Below are 20,977 nucleotides of genomic sequence, written 5' to 3'. Positions count from 1 at the left end.
TTTTAGAAGGCACTTGGGCAATTTCTTACAAAACTAAGCATAGTCCTACCACAGGACTCAGCAATCACATTCCTTGGTATTTATCCAAACGTGTTAAAAACTTAAGTCCATACAAAACCATGTGCACGAGTAATGACAGCAGCTTATTCATAACTGGCAAAAATTGGAAGCAACAAAGATGTCCTTCGACAGGTGAATGAATAAAAAACCAAGGTACATCCATACAATGCAGTGTTATTCAGTGATAAACAAAAACGAGCTATCGAGCCACAAAGACACAAAGAACCCTTAAATTCACATTGCTAAGTGAAAGAATTCAGTCTGAAAAGACCACATACTGTATAATTCCAACTATATGACATTATGAAAAATGAAAAGCTATAGAAAGAAAAAAAAATGAACGTTTGCTAAGGACTGGGGCAGGTTGGTGTTACAGACTGAACTGTGTCGCCCCAAAATATGTGTTGTAAATTCTAACCCCTATACTTGTGCACGCAATCCCATTTGGGAATAGAGGTGTCTTTGTTATGTTAACTAACCTCATGAGCATAGGGTACATCTGAAGCCAATCGCCTTTGAGATATAAAATGAGTAGATCAGACACAGAGAAGCAAGCAGAGAGAGGGAAAGACAGATGGCTAGGCCACCGGAAGATCTCTGAGGAACAGAAGCTGAAAATGAGGACCTTCCCTCAGAGTCAACAGTGAGAGGAAGCCTTTGCCTAGAGCCAATGTCCTAAATTTGGACTTCCAGGCTCCTAAACTGTAGGGAAATAAATTTCTCCTTGTTGAAGCCACCCATTTGTGGTATTTTTGTTACAGCAGCACTAGATAACTAAGACAGGTGGGGAAACGGAAGAGGAATGAAGAGGTGGAGCACAGGGCATTTTAAGGGCATAGTACTGTAAGGATACATCCGTGACATCATGCATTTGTCAAAACCTACAGAACTGGACAACCCAAAGGGCGAGCCTTAATGTAAACTGTGCACTTCAGCTAATAATAATGTATTGGCTCATCAATTGTAATAAATGTACCACATTAATGCAAGATATGAATAATAGGGGAAAAGGGAGGGGGCATATGGGACCTCTGGACTTTCTGAACAATTTTTCGTAAAAACCTATTTTTTTTTAAATAAAGCCTATTAATTTCTTAAAAATTACATGAAAATAAATATTATTAAATCTTGGCTAGTTACTGTAGCCTGAAGAAAGTCCTGAGGCCTGGTCTCTGTTTTAAAAAGGAGACTAGCAAATGTTGGAGGCTATTAATGACAAGCTGGCACCAAATGAGGCCTTCTTCTTGACTTAAGTCTTGAAGACCTGAAAAGGGAACCACTTCCTCACTTTGTGATTCACTGTTATCTTATGCTTATCCTAGAATCATCTCCTGCGTCACTTAAAGGAGTCTCGTGGACCATCTCACATCCTACACTTCTGGAAATGATGGGTTAAAAAAGTTTTGGTGCATGAGCGCAAGTCAGGCCTAAAGAGGGGATGGAAAAACAAAAACTGAGCTCTCCCAGATCGTCAACAGATTCATTTTATTTATTCCACCCTTTTCTAAACACACTTAAAAGGTTTGTTTTTCCATTATGTGCATTTAAGCAAGTAAGCAACACCATGCTCTGGTTAAGAGCTGCCTGTCCTTATCCTAGTGACGCACGCACACGCTTCACTGTGTACTTTACAGGGCACCTTCTGAGTCTAGCAATCATCTGCCTCGGCCTTTACGTCTAACGTGTTTGGAGGCTTTCAAGTGACAAGAGGTCCTCCATCTGAAAGCACAAATTACAAAGATAAGTGCAAGTGCCCTCCCTGATCTGAAATCCCCATCTTAAAACAAGGCACCATGTCCCGAGTAGCTGGGTCATCGAGACCAACCTGATCTGACCTCAAAGCCCTTAAAAAAAAAAAAAAAAAGATATCAGATGACAGAATAAAAACTTGTAAAATCCGAATGGAGCTCAGCCACGTTTTTTAGATGTTTATCTAAAACACACACACAAAAAAGTGGCCTGATTCTCCTGTCATGATTTGCAACCAAGTCTTTTTTACCTCTTCTTTTCCTCCCAAGTTTCCTTAAATTAGTTTGAAGAGAAAATGCGTGAGCCGGGACTTTAATATTTCTGGCATTGCTACTCGCCCAAGGGAACAGAGTGCCGCCAACATATAAAGATGAGGTAACAGGCAGGAACGGGAAAGGGAATTTGTATACAAAAGGAAGACCAGGGTTGGGCTCCTTGGCCTTTAATGGCTCTATTTTAATCAGTCTCCCTTGAGACCCATTTCGTTTCCTCTTGCACTATCTTCTACCTCTTCGCATTCTCTGCCCTCTTGGATTTGTGAACCCTCAACTTCCCAGCTTACCTGCACTCTTTCCCTTGTTCTTACTTTTTTTTGTCCCTTCATGAGACACGTATACAAACACATACCTGAACACAAACCTGCTAAAATGTCTGGGCAAAGGAAACCTTAGTTCCACTCACCACGTAAGTGTTTATGGAAACCCAGTCCACTGTTACCATGATTTCTGAGAGAAACACACCTAATTCACACCCCTGGATCTTCTCTATGAAGCTCTAGTAGACAACAGCACCAGATAAGATTACGACTTTAAGAATAGAAGTAAAAAAAAAACAAAAACAAAAACACATTTAATCCTCTATTCTAGAAATGGCTATTTAAATAGAAAGAAACCCAGAAGCGTATAGAGCTCAGCTGAGCCATACATAGCAACATAATGTGTTCCTCAGCTACACAAGACAAAAGCTCAAGTCAGACCCAACATTTCTTCAGGTGCCACCCTGGACTTGGCCTATTTCCTCACCATATGGTGCTGTGTTCTATGGGGCTATTATTCTGAGCAAATGTACAGCAAGGGAACAGTTAGGTATTGGGGGAGAGGAGGGTGCCACCTGTATTTGGATTTTTCACTCAAACTCTTTCCAGTCAATCCCAGAGGAATACAAGAGCCTGTTTAAACATTACTTACTGCCTGTTGGATATCAGTCTTCACTTCCTCACTCAACATGCCTTCAAAGACAAAGGAGTCACCAAACTTCTCAGCCTATAAGGAAGGAAGGAAATAAAAATCCAGAGAGGGTTGTAATCACACATTTCACATGTGCCATTTTCCTTGAACACTTCTAGAATTTAAGCTTCTCTTATGCCTTCCCAGAGGATTCAGAAATGACTTAAAAACATTTGACTTGCCTTTTAAAAACAAGTCCACGTTACTCACGGAGACCAATTTTATTTAAGACTCATTTAGCTGGTAAGAATGCAGACAGGAAGAGATTAGCTTTTGAGCACGTGATTGTTCCTGCTGATTTTTTTTTTTTTTTTCCTAGTGCTGATAGACTCACATATACCGAAGTATTATAAATGACTTTGGAAAAAATAATGTACCCTTTATACGTGAGATCAGGTAATTAAGCTCTGCCTTTTGTTCTGCTCCGGAAATTTAGCTACAAGAATTAAATGGCACTGTTTGCTGATATTCTGACATACTCTGGCTCCACTAAGGTGTCAGCTGCACTTATAAACTTCAAGTGGCCAATTCAAGCATCAGACAGAAGCTTGTATTTTGATGACATTATTTAATATTAGTGTCTCAAATTGTCATCCATTTGGTTGCATATGACCCCATTCTGGAAACACCCACCCTAGTCTCTTGGTCTCCATGACTCTGGGACACTGCTCTTCTAGTTTTCCTCTTACATGTCTCTGGTGGTTCCTACTTGTCTCCTGAAATACATGGGGCCTTCTTCCAGTCTCTACAACAGTATTGCTCCCCAGATCTCTGCTCTTGGCTCTCTGCTCTTCTTACTCTAAACCAGCGGCTCTCAAGCTCTGTACAGTTAAGGTCACCTGGCCAGCTTGTGAAAACTAGATTCCTACCTCTGACACCAAAGATTCTGATTCTGAGGGTCTGGGATAAAGCTGAGGAAACCACACATGTAAACAGTACAGCTGACGACTCAAATACAGGCGGTGTGAGAAATACACTTTGAGATATACTGATCTACTACTCAACAACCCGTTTCGATCACTTTACCACCAGCACCTCAAGTGACTCGATGATCTCCGTGTCCACTCCCGTCCTCACTGGATAAAATTAACTGCCTACTTCTTGTTGTTGTTCTTGGGCGCTTTTGAGTCGATTTCAACTCACAGTGACCCCATGTGACAGAGTAGGAACTGCCCCACAGGGTCTTCCTGGCTGTAATCTTTACAGAAGCAGACGACCAGGTCTTTCTCCCACAGAACGGCTGGGTGAGTTTGAATTGCCGACCTTTTAGTTAGTGGCTGCGCGCCTCTGATTAACCACCTTCTTTGGATCGGGCTCCTTAACTGCCTTCTAGGTACCTACTTCAGGCCTCAAAGCACCTCAAACTCTTTGTCCAAAACAGAGGTCATCATCTTTTCTTCACTGCTACTCTTCTTCCTGTATTACCTTATGGCCACTATGCCCAAGTACTTAAGCCATTCCTTCATTCACCAAACATGGATCACATGAACATGTGCCTGGCTTTAGGTGATACAGGTGAATTTTAGAAAGGCGTGGTCCCACTCTTTACAGCACTTACGTGCAGGCACACAAACAAAAAACAAGTCAAACAAAGAAAAGAAGAAAATAATTACAATTTTACTTCACCCTGTACAGTAGAGTGTCAAGAACGGCTTCTTTTGGATAGAGTAGGCAGGGGAAGCCTCTCAGGGAAGATGACATTTAAGCTGAGATGACTGAAGAGTGAGAAGGAGACAGCTATCCAAAAAATGGGACCGGGAAGATGGTAGAAAATTCCAAGCAGAGAGGAAAATATGGGCCAAGGCCCCAAGGCTGGAAAGAGTGTCAAGCTTCAAGGACTAAAAACAAGAACAGCAGAGCTAGAACATAGTAAGAATGGGGGTGTCATGTAAAATGAAGCTGGAGAGACAGAAAAAAGCTATTAAGTGCCATAAAATAATGACGAATTCTTTTGGTCCAAGGCAGGGGTTCTTTAGCCCTTTTTGTGCCCCAGACTCCTTTGACAGTATGGTGAAGCTTATGAACCCCTTTTCTGAATGGATGTTTAAATGTATAAAATAAATAGGATTACAAAGGAATCTGAATACAGAGAATCAGTTCTATCGAAATATTAATAAAACAAATATATGCTATAGTTATACATGTGCTCAAATATACGCTCTTTATTAACATGATAAGGTCTCGCAGAAAATCTAATGATTATCATAATTTCAAAGTGGGGATGAATGTAAATAATATTTCCAGGTATCTGCAACAACAATAATGTGATAGAAAAACATTTGTGATTTCTACTGGTGACAAAGTTATAGGTACTGCTACTGTTACTATGCTTTCTTGTCTGTGTTTATAACTAAAGGAAATGGTGCATTTCAGTTACAGATTAGTAAAACTCAAGATGAAATTTTCTCCCCCCCATGTTCATGGACTCATAAATTCTGTTTATTCTATTTAATGATCATAGAAAACGCTTATCTGAGGGAAGCCTTCTTCCCTTAGAACTCCTCTTCAGACTGTGAGTAGACTATTAAGGAACTTGGTACGAGTAACCTTATGGAACAAAAAGAACAAGGACTCCACAAACTGAAGGCAGGGGTGAAGTCTTTTGGTGAGAGAAAACTGGCAGCCTACAAAACAAGTGTTATTTCAGAAACTTACAGAAACGAGAAAGCTTCCCTCTTCCTATTCCCATTTAGGACAAATATTCACTTTCAGAACCTGGCTTTGTGATTCAATGACCATATTCATACGATAAGGCCTGGAACTGCGACCAGAGAGCTTATTATTAGAGTCATCAAGGCACTGAGATAAAACCACAAAAATGAAAAAGCCACACTTCTGCTTTTATCACCCAGGAAGTAAATGCTTCTGAACGACCAAGTTGCAATTTACTGAGAAGGAAAAGTGGCCTTTCTTTACATACTAGCTCTTATCTCAAAAAGCGTTACTGAACAGTGACACTCCCTAGCACTTAACAGCATTAACACACGATGAAATAAGGGTTAAGAATGTGGGTTTTGGGGTCAAACTGGCTAGGTCTGAATGCCAGCTTGACAGACTAGCTCTGTGACGTGGGGAAAATCACCTTTCAAATCCTCAGCTTCCTACCTGAAACATAACCTGCCTCGTGGGGTTGCTTTTGGATTAAAGTGCTAAGTACAGTGCTAGGCACATAGCAAAAAGACGTCAATCAATGTTAGCTATTAATAAAGCACTATTAAAAGTTCTAAAAAGGAACAAGTTCTCCCTCCCCACCCCAACTCCATTACCTCTGTCAAATAGCCTGTTGAGTTCACAAACTTCTCAAATTCAGCATTACTGACTTCATAGGCATCCATGTAAAAGGCATCAATCATGACTCTTCGGGCAGGTGCTTCCCCGTCCTGCTTGATCTGAGGATCATCTGTGCCCATTGTGAATACTCCGGCAGGGATGCGAACCATCTGCAGTGAAAAGTGAAACATCACAGTCAAAGGGGATTGACCACGGAAAGTGCCTGGCAATAGTCAGTAAAGACCCACCATCCTTCAGAAATCTCTGTACAATTAGTAAAATCACTAGTCATGAAAAGAAATGAAAAATTTTTAGCAAAGTAATTTGTTCAGTCCAAACTCTCTACATGATACAAATCTGTGCATGCATGGAAACGGGTCTGGGATAATACACAACAAACTGCTAAGGGCTCGAGTGGAAAGTCAAGGAGAATGTTCCACTTTTTTCTTTACACATTTTTGTAATTTTTTTCCTTTAATATACACCTGTTTCTTCTGAGGTATTGTTAAAATATAAAAATGCCATATATAATATTTTTAGATACCCACCGAATGAATTTTGGCCTCCAGTGATAATGGAAAAGCCTTAAGTTACTGAAATAAAAAACCTAAAAATGTTACCAGGGGACCATGTCCTCTATAACTCCTTATGAAAATCCTACTTGCAATTTCTTGTATAGTATCTACCTTCCGAAATGAACTCTAAAGTCCAAGAGGACAGTGGCTGCCTTGTTCAAAGCTGTGTCGCCAGCACTGAGCACAGGGTCTCAAGAGCACACTGAAAATCTCAGTTACAAACATAGACCATGCTCTACATTATTAGTCAGCAGACAAATGCAAGCTGAAACCACAATGAGATACCACTTCACACTCACTAGGATGGCTCTAACAAAAAGTATGAATGATAACAAGTGTCAGTGAGGATATGGAGAAATTAGAACCCTTATACATTGCTGGGGGGAGTGTAAAAGGTACAGGTACCTTGAAAAACAATCTGGCAATTCTTCAAAAAGCTAAGCACAGTTACCATATGACCCAGCAATTCCACTCGAAAGTATATACTCAAAAACCTGTACACGAGGCGGGGCCAAGATGGCGGAGTAGTCAGACACTTACAGTGATCCCTCGTACAACAAAGACCTGAAAAAACAAGTGAAACAATCATGTTTACGACAAGCTAGGAGCCCTGAACATCAAAGCCAAAATTAGAAAATGGACTGAGCGGCAGAGGGAGGGAGAAAGGGTTCAGAAGCGGACAGGAGGTGCCAGACCTGAATCACCAGGAACCCTCAGGCACCATTCCCAGGAATGACTGCAGCAGGCTGGCAGTACAGTTCCGGCCACAGTTTCCTCAGGGACAGACAGCCAGCCACAAAGCCTACTCAGACCTCCAGAACCAGAGAACGGTGCTCTTGGCAAAACCCAAGTACTTGCATATATTTTACTGCTCCCCTAGCCCCCAACAGTTTGGGCTAGCCCTCAAGCCAGCTTCAGTGGTGGCTGTCGATTTCTCTGGGCCTGAGATAGACCCTGCTGAGCACCCTGAGCCATTCACCAGGACTCGGAGAAGGAATAAATTCAAAATTGGGAGAAAAGATTATCTACCTGGAGAGCTCAGGACAGAAGCAGCTCCTGTCCAGCCATAAATGGTCTGTGGACTTTGAATACCTTTCTCCCCTACATAGACCTGTGCAGGACTATTTCAAGAGAATAGGCCCTTGTTGGCAGAATGCAACTGAATCAGCTGTGCAGTGGAGAGGTGGGTGTTTGATGCCTGACACCGCTCTGCCTATTAAACAGGACCCTCACCCGCTCACATCAGGGGCCTAAGGACTGGTGGCTCCTCTCAGGTCTACCCAGCCCCCGTGACAGGGGTCCAAGGATAACTGGTACCTCCTAGTCCTTACAACCAAAAGCAATGGGCGCCCATGGTCCATCTGCAAAACCCACCCACCTGTGCACTCTAGGGAACAGGGATGCACTTTCTTCACAGGGGACAGTTGTCAGCCCCCTACCTTGTTCAGAGCATGACCCCTTGCAGCAACCAAATACCTGTACCTACACCAATCACCCCTGCTCCTCAAAGACTGTAGGACAGAGCCTGTACCACACACGTGATGACCAACTACCTGGACACCTGAGCTGAATCCACACAAGAAAAGTGAATGGACTCCTAGGTTCATATACCTAATAACAGCTCTAGCCTTCATGATGTTAGAACTTTAAAGGCAAAAATAATCTAGCTAATTCACTGAAGCAACCTATTTGGGCATGTCAAAACAAAACAAAGCAAGAAGCTAGGCTACAGTAAGCAAACATAAAATAAACTAATAACTTCCAGATGGCTCAGAGACAAGAGTCAATATCAAATCACATAAAGAAGCAGACCATGATCACTTCAACAAGCTCTCAAAACAAAGAATCAAGGGAACTTCTGGATGAAGGTGACTTCCTGGAATTACCAGATGCAGAATACAAAAGATTAATGTACAGAACTCTTCAAGGCATCGGGAAGGAGATCAGGCAATATGCAGAACAAGCCAAAGAACACACAAATAAAGCTGTTGAAGAAACTAAAAAGGTTATCCAGGAATATAATGAAAAATTTAATAAGCTGCAAGAATCCATAGACAATAATCAGAATTCAGGAGATTAACAATAAAATTTCAGAATTAGACAACTCAATAAAAAGTCAGAGGAGCAGAACTGAGCAAGTGGGAGGCAGAACTGGTGAACTTGAAGACAAAGCACTTGGTACCAATATATTTGAAGAAAAATCATAAAGAACTTAAATTATAAACAAATTTTAAAAAATGAAGAAACCTTAAGAATTATTTGGGACTCTATCAAGAGAAATAACCCACAAGTGACTGCGATACCAGAACAGGGAGGCATAACAGAAAATACAGAGAATTGTTGAAGATTTGTTGGCAGAAAACTTCCCTGATATCGTGAAAGATGAGAAGATATCTACCCAAGAGGCTCATCGAACTCCACATAAGGTAGATCTTAAAAGAAAGTCGCCAAGACATATTAAAATCAAGCTTGCCAAAACCAAAGATAAAGAGAAAATTTTTAAAGCAGCCAGGGATAAACGAGAAGTCACCTACAAAGGAGCAACAACAAGAAGCTCAGACTACTCGGTAGAAACCATGCAGGCAAAAAGGCAATGGGATGACACATATGAAGCTTTGAAGGAAAAAAATTGCCAGCCAAGAATCATATAGCCAGCAAAACTGTCACTCAAATATGAAGGCGAAATTACAATATTTCCAGATAAACAGAAGGTTATGGAATTTGTAAAAACCAAACCAAAGCTAAACAAAATACTAAAGGAAGTTCTCTGGTTAGAAAATCGATAACATCAGATCAATCCAAGACTAGAACACAGGACAGAGCAACCAGATGTCAGCCCAAATAGGGAAATCACAAAAATAAGTAAAGATAAAAAAAGGCTCAGAACAGGGAAACAGCGATGTCATTATGTAAAAGAAGACAACATTAAAATAATAAATAGGGACCAAGAAATAGGTCTTTCATATGGAGAGGAAGACAAGGTGACATAAAGAAATAAAAGTTAGGTTTAAACTTAGAAAAATAGGGGTAAATATTAAGGTAACCACAAACGAGTCTAACGATCCTACTCATCAAAATAAAAGAAAAAAAAAGAGACTCACCAGAAACAAAAATCAACAAACAACAAGTAAGAAGAAAAGACAATATATAAACTACTCAACACAAAAAAATTAACTGGGAAAAAGAAACTGTCAACAACACACAAAAAAAGACATCAAAATGACAGAACTAAACTCATAACTATCCATAATTACCCTGAATGTAAATGGACTAAATGCACCAGCAAAGAGACAGAGAGTGGCAGAACCGATTAAAAAAACACTATCCATGTATATGCTGCCTAAAAGAGACACACATTAGACTTAGAGACACAAACAAACTAAAACTCAAAGGATGGAAAAAAATATATCAAGCAAACAACAATCAAATAAGAGCAGGAGTGGCAATATTAATTTCTGACAAAATAGGCTTTAAAGTTAAACCTACCACAAAGGATAAGGAAAGACATTATATAGTGATTAAAGGGGCAATATACCATGAGGATATAACCATATTAAATATTTATGCACCCAATGACAGGGCTGCAAGATACATAAAACAAACTTCAAGAGCACTCAAAAGTGAGATAGACAGCTCCACAATTATAGTAGGAGACCACGTTTGGTGAAGGACAGGACATCCAGAAAGAAGCTCAATAAAGACACAGAAGATCTAAATGCCACAATCAACCAACTTGACCTAACAGACATATACAGAACACTCCACCCAACAGCAGCCAAGTATACTTTCTTTTCCAGTGCACACAGAACATTCTCTACACTAGGCCACAAATTTGGTCATAAAGCAAGCCTTAGCAGAATTCAAAACATCGAAATATTACAAAGCATCTTCTCTGACCATAAGGCCATAAAAGCAGAACTCAATAACAGAAAAAGCAGGGAAAAGAAATCACTTGGAAACTGAATTACACCCTGCTGAAAAATAACTGGGTTATAGAAGACATGAAGAATGGAATAAAGAAATTCATAGAATCCAATGAGAATGAAAACACTTCCTATCAGAACCTTTGGTACACAGCGAAAGCAGTGCTCACAGTTCAATTTATATCCAAAAATGCACACATACAAAAAGAGGAAAGGGCCAAAATCAAAGAATTATCCTTACAACTTAATAGAAAGAGAGCAACAATAGAAACCCTCAGGCACCAGGAGTAAGCAAATAATAAAAATTAGAGCAGAATTAAATGACATAGAGAACAGAAAAACAACCGAAAGAATTAACAAGACCAAAAGCTGGTTCTTTGAAAAAATCTACAAAATTAATACACTGTTGGCCAAACTGACAAAAGAAAAACAGGAGAGGAAGCAAATAACTCCAATAAGAAGTGAGATGGACGATATCACAACAGGCCAAACTGAAATTAAAATAATCATATCAGATTACTGCAAAAAAGTGTACTCTAACAAATTTGAAAACCTAGAAATAATTGATGAATTTTTAGAAACATGCTACCTACCTAAACTAACACAAAGAGGTAGAACAACTAAAGACACCCATAACAAAAGAAGAGATTGAAAAGGTAATTTTAAAACTCCCAACAAAAAAAAGCCCTGGCCCAGATAGCTTCACTGGAGAGTTCTACCAAACTTTCAGAGAAAAGTTAACACCACTACTACTAAAGGTATTTCAGAGCACAGAAAAGGACAGAATACTCCCAAACTCATTCTATGAAGCCAGCATATCCCTGATACCAAAATCAGGTAAAAACACCACAGAAAAAGAAAATAACAGACCTATATCCCTCATGAACTTAGATGTAAAAATCCTCAACAAAATTCTAGCCAATAGAATTCAACAACATATCAAAAAATAATTCACTGTGACCAAGTGGGATTCATTCTGGATATGTAGGGATGGTTCAACATTAGAAAAACAATCAGTGTAATCCATTATATAAATAAAACAACAGACAATAACCACGTGGTCTTATCAATTGTGCAGAAAAGGCATTTGACAAAGTTCAACACCCATTCATGATAAAAACTCTCAGCAAAATAGGAATAGAAGGAAAATACCTCAACATAATAAAGGACATTTATGCAAAGCCAACAGCCAACATCATCCTAAATGGAGAGCCTGAAAGCATTCCCATTGAGATCGGGATCCAGACATGGATGCCCTTTACCACCACTCTTATTCAACATTGTGCTGGAGGTCCTAGCCAGAGCAATTAGGCTGAATAAAGAAATAAAGGGCATCCAGACTAGCAAGGAAGAAGTAAAAGTATCTCTATTTGCAGATGACATGATCTTATACACAGAAAACCCTAAAGAACCCTCAAGAAAACTACTGAAACTAATAGAAGAGTTCAGCAGAGCATCAGGATACAAGATAAACATATGAAAATCAGTTGGATTCCTCTACACCAACAAAAAGAACATCGAAGAGGAAATCACCAAATCAATACCATTTACAGTAGCACCCAAGAAGATAAAATACTTAGGAATAAATCTTACCAGACAGGTAAAAGACCTGTATAAAGAAAACCACAAGACATTAGTGTAAGAAACTAAAAGAGACCTACATAACTGGAAAAACATACCTTGCTCATGGATGGGAAGACTTAACATTTTAAAAATGTCTTTTCTACCAAAAGCAATCTATACATTTAATGCAATTCCAATCCAAATTCCAACGACATTCTTTAATGAGATGGAGAAACAAATCACCAACTTCATATGGAAGGGAAAGAGGCCCGAGATAAGTGAAGCATTAATGAAAAAGAAGAACAAAGTGGGAGGCCTTACTCTTCCTGATTTTAGAACCTATTATACGGCCATAGCAGTCAAAACAGCCTGGTACTGGTACAACAACAGATACATAGATCAATGGAACAGAATTGAGAATCCAGACATAAATCCATCCACATATGAGCAGCTGATATTTGACAAAGGCCCCAAGACAGTTAAATGGGGAAAAGAGTCTCTTTAACAAAAGGTGCTGGCATAACTGGATATCCATCTGCAAAAAAATGAAAGAAGACCCATGCTTCACACCATGCACAAAAACTAACTCAAAATGGATCAAAGACCTAAATATAAAATCTAAAACGATAAAGATCAAGGAAGAAAAAATAGGGACAATGTTAGGAGCCCTAATACATGGCATAAACAGTATACAAAACATTACTAACAATGCACTAATACCAGAAGAGAAACTAGATAACTGGGAGCTCCTAAAAATCAAACACCTATGCTCATCCAAAGACTTCACCAAAAGAGTAAAAAAATTACCTACAAACTGGGAAAAAGTTTTTAGCTATGACATTTCTGATCAGCATCTGTTCTCTAAAATCTACATGATACTGCAAAAGCTCAACTGCAAAAAGACAAATAACCCAACTAAGAAATGGGCAAAGAATATGAACAGGCACTTCACTAAAGAAGACGTTCAGGTAGCTAACAGATACCTGAGGAAATGCTCACGATCATTAGCCATTCCCAGTGCCGTCGAGTCAATTCCGAGAGAAATGCAAATCAAAACGACAATGAGATTTCATCTCAATCCAACAAAAAAGGCTGGCATTAATCCAAAAACTACAAAATAACAAATGTTAGAGAGGCTGTGGAGAGACTGGAACACTTATACTGCTGGTGGGAATGTAAAATGGTACAATCACTTTGGAAATGGATTTGGCACTTCCTTAAAAAGCTAGAAATAGAACTACCATACAATCCAGCAATCTCATTCCTTGGAATGTATCCTAGAGAGATAAGAGCCTTTACACAAACAGATATATGCACACCCACGTTCACTGCAGCATTGTTTCCGATAGCAAAAAGATGGAAATAAGCAAAGTGCCCATCAACAGAGAAATGGAGAAATAAATTATGGTATATTTACACAATGGAACACTATGCATCAATAAAGAACAATGATAAATCCATGAAACATTTCATAACATGGAGGAATCTGGAAGGCATTACGCTTAGTGATTTTAGTCAATTGCAAAAGGACAAACATTGTATAAGACCACTATTATAAGAGCTCGAGAAATAGTTTAAACAGAGAAGAAAATATTCTTTGATGGTTATGAGAGCGGAGAGGGAGGGAGGGAGATGGGTATTCACTAATTAGATGGTAGACAAGAACTACTTTAGGTGAAGGGAAAGACAACACACAACACAGGAGAGGTCAGCACAACCGGACTAAACCAAAAGCAAAGACGTTTTCTTTATAAACTGAATGCTTCGAAGGCCAGCGTAGCAGGGGCGGGGGTTTGGGGACCATGGTTTCAGGGGACATCTAGGTAAACTGGCAAAATAAAACCTATTAAGAAAACATTCTGCACCCCACTTTGGAGAGTGGCAGTCTGCTCCCATAAAGATTACAGCCTTGTCTGGGGTCTTAAACACCGGCAAGCAGCCATCTAAGATGCATCAATTGGTCTCAACCCACCTGGACCAAAGGAGAATGAAGAACACCAATGACACAAGGTAATTATGAGCCCAAGAGACAGAAAGGGCCACATAAACCAGAGACTATATCAGGCTAAGAAAAGAAGAACTAGACGGTGCCTGGCTACAACCAGTGACTGCTCTGACAAGGAACACAACAGAGAACCCTGAGGGAGCAGGAGAACAGTGGGATGCAGACTCCAAATTCTCGTAAAAAAACCAGACTTAATGGTCTGACTGAGGCTAGAAGAACCCCCGTGGTCATGGTTCCCAGACCTTCTGTTAGCCCAAGACAGGAACCATTCTCAAAGCCAACTCTTCACACAGGGATCGGACTGGACTACAGGATAGAAAATGATAATGGTAAGGAGTAAGCTTCTTGGATCAAGTAGGCAGAGGAGACTATGTTGCCATCTCCTGTCTGAAGGGGAGATGAGAAGGCAGAGGGGGTCAGAAGCTGGCTGGACACGAAAATAGGGGGTAGAGAGGAGTGTGCTGTCTCATTAGGGAGAGAGCAATTGGGAGTATATAGCAAGATGTACATAAATTTTTGTATGAGAGACTGACTAGATTTGTAAACTCTCACTTAAAGCACAATAAATTTTTTTTAAAAAAATGTGTATACAAACATTCACAGCAGTATTATTCATAATAGCCAAAAAGTGGAAATAAAACAAGTGTCCAGCAACTGACAAATGGATAAACGAAACGTGGTATATCCTTCTTCAATAAATGATGTTAAGAAAACTGGATTTCCACATGCAGAAAACAGAGTTCAAGCGTCACACCATACACAAAAACAAACTCAAAATGGATTAAGGACATAAATGTCCTTAAATTAAAGCCATAAAACTCTTAGAAGAAAATGCAGTGTAATGCCATCAGGCCCAGCTTTTAACAGGGGATTATCTAATGTAATAACTAAAGCACAAACAGCAAAAGACAAAATAAATAAATGGGACCTCATAAAAATTAAATACTTTTGTTCATCAAAAGACTACCAAAAAAGTGAAAAGACAAGCTACTGACAGGTATCTTTGGAAACCACATATCTGATAAGAACCTAATAACCAAAATACATATAAAACTTCAACAACTTAACAAGAAAAAGACAAATAACCCAATCATAAAATGGGCAAATCACATGAACAGACATTTTACCAAAGAGGACATTCAAATGTCCACCAAACACACAAAAAGATGCTCAACAACATTAGCCACCAGAGAGATGCTAATCAAAAGCACAATGAGATAACATTTCACTCCGACTAGGATAGCTAAAATAAAAACAAATAAATAACAAACGTAAGTGAGAACGCGGGGAAACTGGTGGGAATGCAAAATGGTATAGCCGTTATGGAAAACACTGTGGCAGTTCCTCGAAAAACTAAAAACGGAACTACCCTATGACCCAGCAATTCCACTCCTAGGTATACACCCAAAAGACTTGAAAACAGAGACTCAGAGGCTTGCACACAAATGTTCACGTAGCACTACTCGTAATAGCCAAAAGGTGGAAACAAGCTAAATGCTCATCAACAGATGAATGAATAAAGACAATGCGGTACATACATACAATGGAATACTAGTCAGCCAGCAGGAGAAATGAAATCCCGATACATGCTACAATATAGATGGAACCTAAAGGCATTATGCTGAATGAAATAAGTCAATCACAAAAGGACAAATACTGTATAGCCTCACCTACAGAAAAAGACAAGAAAAGGCAAATGTAGAGACCAAAGTTTATTAGTGATTACCAGGATGGAAGGGAGATGGAAGGGGTGGGGGGCATTGCTTATGGAGTACTTTCAGTTTACAGTGATGGAAAAATCGTATTGATTAAGGGTAAGATTGCACAGCCAATTAATCTAATTGCTGTCAATAAGATGTACACCTATAAAAAGTTGAATTGGCAAAAGTTGTCAGATATATTTAGAATGACAAGGAGAGAAAAAAAAGACTAGCTGCTGAGGCTGCTTACGTATGACTAAACACCTCATGAGATGTGGTTTCTTGGTTTGGAGGTCTAGAGTCATGGTTTCATGGCACATCCCAGTTAACTGGCCTAATAAGCTGTTTAGTGCTTCTGTTCTACCTTCTAGTTTGTTGTGTAGTGCCTGGGGCCTTAAAAGCTTGCAAACAGCTATCCAAGTACAATAACTGGTCTCTATTTACCTATAGAAACAAAGGAATGAGCCAGGAATAAGAGGAGGAAATACAATATGTGGCTAACTGCCTCCATGAACAACTGCCTCTTTTGCCACGAGACCAGAAGAACTGGATGGTACCAGGGTACCATTACTGAACACTTTGATCTATTCCATAGAAGAATCCAGATCAAAAGAAGGAAAACACAAAGTAGAATTTCAAGTTTTCATGGACTCCAGACTTTCTGGAGCCATGGATGCTGGATGAACCCCTGAAACTACTGCCTTGAGATAATCTTTAAATCTTTAACCAAAAATATCTCCTGAAGTCTCCTTACAATCAAACAATACCCAGAACAACTAGATAATATCTAGTTACCACCAGCAACTGCACTGGCAAGGATCACAACAAGGGTCCCGGACAGAGCGAGAGGAAAATGTAGAAAAAAATTCAAATTCACAAAAATAAAAGAAAACCAGGCTTGCTGGTCTGACAGAGACTACAGAAACCCTGCGAGTATGGCCTCCAGACGCCCTTTTTACTCAGTACTGAAGTCACTCCTGAGGTTCATCCTTCAGCCGAAGATTAGACAGGTCTATAGAGCCCACAATAACATATGTGAGGGACAGGTTTCATAGTTCAATCATGTATATGAGACTAATGGGCACACCAGTCCAAAAGCAGAGAGGGACAGGGAAACTGGACGAATGAAATCAGGGATGGGGAAGTAGGAAAGCATTGATATATCACAGGGTTGGCAACTAATGTCACAAAACAATTTGTGTACTGTTTAATGATAAACTAATTTGCTCTGTAAACTTTCACCTAAATCACAATTGAAAAAAAAAAAGTTTAGCTTAACTAGTAAAGAACATCTGCCTTGAGCATTATGCTCTTTTAAGATTTATCTACGTGGAATCCACTTGACCACAGCAATTCAAAAGATCGGAACCTTAGGAGGAAGTAAGTTTATGTTAATAGAAAGGAACAACTCAGAAAAGGAGGGTGAGAACGGTTGCACAACTCCAAGAATGTAATCAACGTCATTGAATTGTACGTGTAGAAACCACTGAATTGGTGTCTGTTCTGCTGTGTATAGTATCAATGATAAAAAAAATCATATATCCATACACTGGAATACTATATGGTCATAAAAAGGAATGACATACTGATACATGCTGCAACAAGAAGAACCCTGAAAACATCAAGCCAAGTGAAGCCACTCACAAAAGGCCATGTATTGTATGATTTATGAAATGTCGAGAAGAAGCAAATCCAAAGGGACAGAAAACAGATTAGTGCTTGCCCGAGGCTCAGAGAGGGGTGAATAGGGAATGATTACTAATGGGTAAGGGATGGGGGGGGGGATTGATGAAGATCTTCTAGAACTAGATAGCGTTAATGGGTCCCAGGGTGACATAAACAGTTTGCACTTGACTACTAACGTAAAGGTTGGTAGTTCAAAATCACCTAGCAGAGGCACGGATGAAAGGCCTGGCGATCTGCTTCAGTAAAGATTACACACAAGAAAGCCCTATTGAGCAGTTCTACTCTATAACACCTACGGTTGCCCTGAGTAGAAATCAACTCTACAGCAACAGGTTTTTTTTTTTTTTTCCTTTTTTTAGTGGTTGCACAATTGTGCAAATATACTAAAATCTGCTGAATGGTACACTTTAAAAGGGTGAATATTATGGTATGTGAATTATATCTCGATTAAGAAATAAAGAACACACGTCCTTAATCATACCATCTGTCATATATACACTCTTTGCATACACAAGGACTTACTTTCAAATCATTTGGGTGAAAAGTCAATTCATAGACTACTCAACACCTTAGGCATTGTGAAGTCTGATCTATAAAATAAGGGGCTTAAATTGAGAAGAGGAAAAAAAAGCCAAAGAAAGATAACTCGCTGGGGGAAAAAAAATGAACGTGCTCAACAATAACAGCAGAAGAGTTAGAAAAATAGGAGCAGAAGAAATAAAAAATAGAACTCTTTGTTCTCACCTTCCCCACTTGCACTAACTCTTTACTATCAGTTGCCATCAATGCTGTGCATGCATGTTGGTGAAGAATACAGAATACAGCATGAACTGCCAGAAAAACCAACAAATCTGTCTTGGAAGAAGTACAGCCAGAATGCTCCTTAGGAAGCAAGAATGGCAAGACTTTGTCTCATGTACTTTGGACATGTTATCAGTAGGGACCAGTTCCTGGAGAAGGGCATCATGCCTGGTAAAGCAAGTCAGCAAAAGAGATGGAATGACACAGTGGCTGCAACGATGGGCGTAAGCATAGCAATGATTGTGAGGATGGCGCAGGACTGAGCAGTGTTTTGTTCTGTTGTACAAACGGCTGCTGTAAGTCAAAAACGACTCGACAGCACCTAACAACGACAATAAAAGGTCTCCTCCACCTGTCTGTCAGTCTGTTGTCCTGTGGCGACCTGCGGCCTACGATGATGCTGGAAATTATACCGTCAGTATTTAAAATACCAGCAGGGTCACCCACAATAAACAGGTGTCAGTGAAGCTTCCAGACTAAGACAGACCAGGAAGAAGGGCCTGGCAATCTACTCCCAAAACTTGGCAAATAAAAACCCTACGGATCACAACAAAATACTGTCAGATATAGTGCTGGAAGATGAGCCCTCAGGTGGGAAAAAAACCCACTGCCGTCGAGGTGGAAGGCATTCAACGTAACAGGGGCCACAACAAGGGACTCGAGCATACCAACAATCGTGAAGACGGCACAGGACCAGACAACATTTCCATTCTGTTGCACCATGCTGTTGCCATGAGTTGGCGTTGACTCAATGGCAATTAATAACAACAATAAAAGGTTCCATGAAGGACTTACAATGAAAAAGCTTTCCCACAGCAGACTAATAGGTCCTGTTATAACAGCTGTTCTTAACCCCTCAGCTCAGAGACAGGGCCCACAGGAGGCTGTGCCCATTTTACCTAATGAATTTTTACAATTAGCTTATTTTTGTTCATTCTCTTCTCCCTTGAGATGAGTACCAACAATGTTAATAAAATCCTGACTTCTACTGTGGACTCCTGGCCTATTTTTTTTTTTTTTCTTTCATTAACTATCAGAGATAGCCAGTACTGAAAATACCAAGTTTCCATTCTGGAGGCTATAGATAAAAATAGCTGCATTGCTCTGAATAGATAATAATTTCCAATTTACTCTAATGAAGTTTTCTGTCCTACGAATGCAAAATGCTGTTCTACTGAAATCCAGAGCATCAGCTGTCTTCCTCTGTAGGATACCAAGCCAAAAAAAAATAATAATTTTAACCAAGTCTTCACTGAAGGTGCAGATCCAAACAATTCCTGCCTCCTTGAGTCTGAAAGTGAGTTACAATCCCTTCTGCCACACCGCAGCTTTTGCCACTGTCACTCAAGCCAGCAGCATAAGTGAAGAATAATTCTATTATCATTAGCATCATTTCTGACCTACACACTCAGGCCAGGTGCAGCGGACATCTGTTAGTGTGTGCACTCAGCACCCATTGCCTCTTATACTGGCACCTGATGTCCCTTGCAGAAACCAATTCTCCAACTCTCAGTTCAGGTGGCTTGGGTGGAGCTAGATAACTCTATTCCACCTCCAGTGGGAAACAGGTGACTCATGCCAGGCCAAACTTGACATTCCTTTGATCACAGACATGTGGTCACGGGTAGGTCCATGACCCAATCAAAGTCAATCTTAGAACTTTCGCTGGAGCTACCAGGAAAGAGCGACTCTCTTTTCCAGACAAATTATCACTAGGAAAGGAGTCAGGGAAGTGAGGGTGGAAAGAAATACTTTTACCAGAGGGTAGGACATGAGTGTTTTTCTTTCTATATGCTTAGCTCCTAGGACAAAGTCTTCTTCGATACCAAAAAAAAAAAAAAAAAAACCAAACCTGTTGACGTCGAGTCGACTCTGACTCATAGCTGCCCTATAGGACAGAGTAGAACTGCCCCATAGTTTCCAAGGAGCGCCTGGTGGATTCAAACTGCCGATCTTTTGGTTCACAGCCATAGCACTTAACCACTATGCCACCAGGGTTTCCTTCCATAATACAGGTGCCCAATATTGTTCAATTAAACTAAATACACAGAAAACAAAGAGAAAAACAAAAATTAGACCTACCACTACCATCATTCACCTCTCCCACAATACTGAACTTCCTGAATTTAGAATGGATGGCTAAGCATCAGAGTTAGACAAGGTCACCTGCACATGAACTAAAACACTGGAAGCCAAGGAAAACGGAAAGAATTGCCTCCTATGAAGTCATTTGTCTTGACAACAAGGCTACTTCAGGTTCAATCATTAGGTTAAGAGTCCTTGAAGGCTTGTGGGCTGGGCTCTCATCAACCAGCATTTATTAATAGCATGAGATGCCTCCAAACATCGCAGAAAGTGAATACGAGAACTGGTCAAAGAGGGTCCATACAATACCTCTAAAGGAATGAAAATTTTTATA

General features: G+C 39.9%; 1 protein-coding gene across 4 annotated transcripts in view; it reads right to left on the bottom strand.

Annotated features, from left to right (window-relative positions):
* SUMF1 (sulfatase modifying factor 1) overlaps window positions 1-20,977 on the bottom strand; it is a 137,975-nt gene that overhangs the window by 114,557 nt on the left and 2,441 nt on the right. For 2 of the 4 annotated variants that reach the window (XM_010590031.3, XM_003409988.4), the window contains exons 2-3: window positions 6,302-6,475; window positions 2,997-3,071 (exon numbers count right to left, since the gene is read on the bottom strand). In XM_010590031.3, the coding sequence (XP_010588333.2) occupies window positions 2,997-3,071; window positions 6,302-6,475 (249 nt within the window). The remainder of the gene's footprint in view (window positions 1-2,996; window positions 3,072-6,301; window positions 6,476-20,977) is intronic. The other 2 variants (XM_064274998.1, XM_064274999.1) reach the window with 1 other exon arrangement.

The sequence above is a fragment of the Loxodonta africana genome, chromosome 22, assembly GCF_030014295.1.
Source record: "Loxodonta africana isolate mLoxAfr1 chromosome 22, mLoxAfr1.hap2, whole genome shotgun sequence".
NCBI classification, from domain to species: domain Eukaryota; kingdom Metazoa; phylum Chordata; class Mammalia; order Proboscidea; family Elephantidae; genus Loxodonta; species Loxodonta africana.
This window is presented reverse-complemented; position numbering and strand designations above follow the sequence as displayed.